At 41.2% G+C, this 5,866-nt stretch overlaps 1 protein-coding gene across 3 annotated transcripts in view; it reads right to left on the reverse strand.

Annotated features, from left to right (window-relative positions):
• LOC107597247 (neuronal PAS domain-containing protein 2-like) overlaps nt 1-5,866 on the reverse strand; it is a 69,104-nt gene continuing 63,238 nt past the window's right edge. For all 3 annotated transcript variants that reach the window (XM_016288221.1, XM_016288222.1, XM_016288223.1), the window contains 9 exons: nt 5,632-5,758; nt 5,431-5,534; nt 4,681-4,752; nt 3,908-4,066; nt 3,590-3,754; nt 3,309-3,499; nt 2,314-2,406; nt 1,937-2,147; nt 1-1,606 (listed from right to left, as the gene is read on the reverse strand). In XM_016288221.1, the coding sequence (XP_016143707.1) occupies nt 1,442-1,606; nt 1,937-2,147; nt 2,314-2,406; nt 3,309-3,499; nt 3,590-3,754; nt 3,908-4,066; nt 4,681-4,752; nt 5,431-5,534; nt 5,632-5,758 (1,287 nt within the window). In that variant the 3' untranslated portion in view covers nt 1-1,441. The remainder of the gene's footprint in view (nt 1,607-1,936; nt 2,148-2,313; nt 2,407-3,308; nt 3,500-3,589; nt 3,755-3,907; nt 4,067-4,680; nt 4,753-5,430; nt 5,535-5,631; nt 5,759-5,866) is intronic.

Raw genomic sequence — 5,866 nt, forward strand, 5'->3', positions numbered from 1 at the left:
GATGGAGGAAAGTGCAAGCTTGAAGTCCCAGCAAAGAAAAAAATTGTAAATGATTTTCTGATTGTCAGATGTCTGTGATTTTTCACAACATTCCAGAACATCTAAACATTTTTGCCCGTTGCCCGACACTTCCGTATCTACATCAACTCCCCAAAAATAATAATCCCAAAAAAAAAAAATGTAATGGGGAAAAAAATAAAATAAGTATTTTTTACTAATATTTGCATTGTATTTGTCAAACACTTTGCCCAAGTGACAGGCAGATGAGAACATTTCTATTTCTACAGCCCTGACATTATGATCGTCTTCAGTCATTCAACCTGCATTACTGTCTTATTTTACATCTTCATTTTTGCAGTTTAACTGCTGCGCCACTTGCACCCACCACCATAAAACAATCACAAAGTCGCTCTACTATGAAGCATAAATTAGACAGAGCTTCATCCCTGTGTAATACTGAAACTAAATCTTAAAGCACATCTGTTGTGCTCATACTGACATCAAATCAATGTAGATTTCCTGTGTGGACAGGCAGACCACATGCACGTCTGAAAACTCAAAGAACTGTTTGATCAGGGAAGCCAACATGCTTCTCCTGACGAGCTATGTTTAAGACCTTAATATGAAGTAAAAAGTACTGAAATACGATGCTCCGGAACTCAATATGTGGAGAAACTCTACGTACAGTATAGTGGATCGAGATACAAAGAGTAACAGGGATTGAGTTGAACTCAGCAGTAGGAAAGTTTGCCCTAGAGTGAAATTGTTTATATATTTGAAATATAAAACGTGATTCAAGTTTCTTTACGTTAGCGTTAACATAACTACAGGAGGGGGCCGAACCTGCTCTGCACATGATAACAGGAAGCCAAATGTTTTTGAAATATATTTGGGTCTTCGCTGAATTATGCCCAGCTGCTACCATCTGCACACACACATGAAATATGATCATGACCATGTATTTTTCTCCTTGTTGGTGGGGTGATTTCTCTTTTAGTTAGTATTTTAGTAGCGGTTGAGGACAGAACACACGCAGCAGAGTTTACACTCTGTCAAGGCATTACTTGATTTGGTCTTATTTGTGTGTTGAAAAGTCCAGATAACTGTAACATTACAGTACCAAAAACACTCCACGGCTTTCTGTCCTTTACATATCGATCAAAGCGCCTGCTTGACTGCTCTGTGGCCTCTGTCTCCATGATGGGTCACGTCCCTGCGGGCTCCTCCTACGTATCCCAGCATCCTCTGCGTGCAGTCCAGGCTAGGCAGAGTCCTTGGGCCTTGTGGCGTTATCACCATCATTTGCTGTCATGGGAACTTTGGCTTGGCTCGGGAACGAGCCTTCCCCTGAGCCGAGAGAGTCCCTTCCCATCAAGCCTTTCAGAGCTAAACGCTCAACGCGCTTTCCCGGCAACCTCTTGGCTTTTCCCAGGTGGCGGGGCTACCGTGGGAGCATGTTTCTGTAGTCCGACAGGTTGCCGGACTGTGAGTGATGCTGCTGCTGCTGTTGTGGCTGTATGTATCCCACAGTGCTTTGCTGTGGAACGCTAGGGGTGTGGAATAAGGCCTGAGTGGGAGCACTGTGAATCAGACCTTGAGGCTGCATCTTCAAGAGAGAAAGAGAAAGGTTACCATGTTTTTGAGGCATTCATATGAATCAGACAACATGATTCAAGACAAATTGTGACCCTGGACCACAAAACCATAATCATAGTCATAAGAAGCACAGGTATTTTTGTATCAATAGCCAACAATATGGGTCAAAATGATCAATTTTTCTTTTATGCCAGAACATTAAGTAAAGATCATGTTCCATGAAGATATTTTTTTAAATGTCCTACCATAAATATATAAAAAATTGACCCTTATGACTGGTTTTGTGGTCCAGGGTCACATATGATTCGGAACTGTAAATCTGAATCACAATATTGTTTACCTGAAAGAACTGCTGAGGTTGTTGTAGTGGTAAACTGTGTGGGGCAGCCGACGGGTGAGGCGTGTAGGTGGGCGTGGCCTGATGGGTGATGAAACTATTATGGGGGATCATGATTGGTGAGGTGAAGACGGGGGAAGGGACAAGCACAGCGTTACAGTTCACCTGCTGCACAGGGAAGGAAGGAGCCATCATCTGCTGGTCCAGAGCATATCTGTAACACACAAACATTTTTGGTCAATTTCGAATAGTATGCTAGCATACTACTTCTGTTACGGCACATATAGCAAAAGTAGTATGCTCTTCCAAATTTAGCCTATCATTGGGTCTATGACTTCATGTTCCTTTTGAATGGGGCCGTCATGCTCAAACACACTCACTTGGTTTGTTGAACAGTTGAGCTGCATTGGGAAGACTGGGCCCCTCCATTGCTGTCTGGTACAAGCGTCTGCATTGGTTGGTTTAGTAGCAGCCTACCAATCCAAAAACACCCCATATGATATTACTGATCAGATCAGGGAACATGTTTGTTATAATTACACATTCTGTAATATTACCAAAATCAGCCAATCATGAAGCTCCCTCACTCTACCAATCAGAAAACACCTCTTATTCTGTTGTTCCCAGTAAAGTCATGGCTAAATTAGATTGTTACTACTCTATCATGGATCTACTGTAATCTATTATTTATTAGAAACAGCCAAATAAGTTATTTTTTGCTAAAATGGTTAAAATGTCATGAGAAACTGCTATTCCAATCAGAGAAACTGTATTAAAGGGATAGTTGACCCAAAAATAAAAGTTCTGTCATTAACTGCTCACCCTCATGTCATTCCAAATCTGTAAGACCTTCGTTCATCTTCAGAACACAAATTAAGATATTTTAAATTAAGAGCTTTCCCCGCATAGACAGCAATGCAACTGACACGTTCAAGGGCCAGAAAGGTGGTAAGGACATCATTAAAACAGTCCATGTGACATCAGTAGTTCAACTGTATTGTTATGAAGCTACGAGAATACTTTTTGTGTGCAAAGAAAATAAAAAGAATGACTTTATTTAACTTCTCTTCCGATTCAGGTGAGTAATTAATGGCAGAATTTTCATTTTTAGGAATACATGTTTTGGGCTCCAAGCCTTTACTCTTTTCAACGGAAAATACTATCTCAACAGCTGTTTATAAGCACTATTTATTCAAACCACACATTTAATGCTTTCCGAGTATACTTTCATTTAATACTAGGATTAGGATCTTGATTTTTCAAGAGTACTCAACCAAATTTTCACACTGAACATTCGTCTTGGTGTGAACAGGCCTTTGCAATGTTCTTCTGCCACAGTAAACTGTTTTTCTGTGTGTTTAAGGTGTGTTGTTACCGTAGCTGTCCGTCCTGGCTGTAGTTGGTGTGTGTGTGTCTTTGGCAGTGTGTGTCGTGTTGGGTTCGGTGTCCGTGGTTGGGTGAGAACATCATTGGGTTGCTATAGAAGGGTGTGGTGAGACTGGTGTGTGTCTGCATTGGAACACTGACGGCCTGCATGTGTCCAGTCTGAACCAGTCTCTGCTGGGCCTAAACACACACAAAAAAGACATCCATAACTGAATGAGTCTTCGAGTGAGTAATATATATGTTTGTGTGTGTGTTGTGCATAATGTGTACCTGAGCAGATGAGCTACTGGGCTGTTCTCGGAGTAGTGCGTGTGATGAATGTGAAGCACAGTGTTGAGGTTTGGGCTGGGTGCTGTGTTGGGATGGCCTGCCTGGACCCTGCTGCTGCAGACCAGAACTGGCAAATTCTCCCTGTATTGGCTGCTGGAGTAACATCTGCAAACACAGAGACCCAAACATACAGTGGGTACGGAAAGTATTCAGACCCCTTTAAATTTTTCACTCTTTTTCTATGTGTGAAGTATTCTATCTGTTCCCAGTTTGCACAAATAAAGATAACATTGCATGTTTAAAATTATGTGCCTGTACCTGTAGATTAGCAAGTTGTAGTTTCTCTTTAATGTCGTGCAGCTCTTGTTGTTGTGTTTTGATGTCGGCCTGTAGGATGCGTGTCCGCTCTTCTAGCTGCTCTTTCAGCTGATGCATGACGCCTAACTGAGGCTGCTGGAATCTGTACAGAGATTGTGTCTGCAACCCACATCCACACAGAACACTGAGAAGACACACTCAAATATACAAAAGGAGCAAACACATAGCGCTTTTCTACCTTTTGGAAACGGTATACTTCTTTCAAATCTGGCCATTGTTTCCACTGAGCCGAATGAAGACATGACTGACTACATTATTGCATAACATTTTGAAAAGCTATTTTAGAGCTATTTTGAATGCCACTGTGAGCTGCAATGGGCAGAAGTTATAACAAATACAATTTATAGCAATCGACCGACAGTACATTCACAATTTTTATTCAGATAATTTTATTTTAGATGGACAAAGTGGCTGCTTTTTGTATGCATGAGTACAGCATTACAGCCCTGATATTAGCAGTCCTTGGTTTAAGTCCAGCAGGTTTTTGGGACCAGTGCAAAACCATTTTAATAGCCCTAAACTGCCATTCCTGCAGCAGAAATATGTGGGAGGTTCTAGATTGGGCACCGTCACCCAGTCGACGGTAAAATGTTGACAGTCTTTCTATTCTAAGATTACAACAAACACTAAACTGTAGCTTTACTTACACATGGAGAAAAAGAAAGATAAAAGAAAAAGTGGGGAAAGAAAGAGAGCAGCTGGAAGAGACTGACCATAGTGGAATGCTGACTGCAGGAGGGGGAGAGTGACGTGGGCTCAGAGGAGCTCTGCCTCTGAATCAGGGTCTAAAACAGAGAGACAAAACATTCAGATGCAAACACACACACACGACCATAAAGGTTGGGGGGTCAGTAAGATTTTTTAAGTAAGGGACATCAGTTGCAAAATTCACTTTTACATGGTGTTTGCATTTAACTGTGTCTTACTGTAGCAGTGTATGGACACAACCAATCTACAATGATGAAAATGTAAAAAAAAAAATTTTTTTAATCCCCAAAAAATCTAAACATTCTCAATAATCAAAGCCGTTTTGATTTCCAGAGCAGTATGATGTCATATTGCTCAAGCCCCGCCCACAAGTGCTGACGGACTGTTCCGTATTAGCATTTCCTCCCTCAGCCAGTTGTACACTGATACCAACTTGTGGAAAATGGGCATCCAATGTCCCCTTTTGTAAGGAAATTATGGTTTTATTCAGCAAGGATGCTTTAAATTGAACTAACGTTAGAGTAAAGATTTTTACTTTGTTACTAAAGATCTCTATGTCACATAAATGCTGTTCTTTTGAACTTTCTATTCATCAAGTAATCCTGAGAAAAATCATCACAGTTTCCACCAAAATAATAAGCAGCACAACCGTTTTCAACATGCTAATAAGATATGTTATGAAGACCAAAATCAGCATATTAGAATGATTTCTGAAGGATCATGTAAGATGAAGATGAAGATGTGCAGATTTGTACCTTTGATCCACTATGTGGCATTCTGCTGGAACTCTTCTCAGGACCAATGGAAGCAGACTGCCGTGACGACGTGCATGCTTCTGTGTACCTCACCGATGAGTTCGCTATGGACACAGACACACACAGGCTTTCACATGATCACCTGATGTACAAGTGCACCTCATAAGTGCAGAATGTTAGCCGAGGTGTGTTTGTACTTACACGCAGAGTCAGACAGTGCTGTGTGCGATGACTTTCTAGAACTTTGTGATGACACTGATCGAGCGCTGCTGATTCTTTCCCGTGTAGCTTCTAAAGGAGGACACATGTCCAAAAACACCTCCTGCTCCTGCACACAAAACACATTAAAGGAATAGTTCAGCCAAAAATGAACATTTGCGGTCATCCTCAATCCATCCAAGATATAGAGGAGTTTGTTTCTTCATCAGAACAGATT

This window comes from Sinocyclocheilus grahami, unplaced genomic scaffold (assembly GCF_001515645.1).
Source record: "Sinocyclocheilus grahami isolate Dianchi unplaced genomic scaffold, SAMN03320097.WGS_v1.1 scaffold230.1, whole genome shotgun sequence".
Classification (NCBI taxonomy): Eukaryota; Metazoa; Chordata; class Actinopteri; order Cypriniformes; family Cyprinidae; genus Sinocyclocheilus; species Sinocyclocheilus grahami.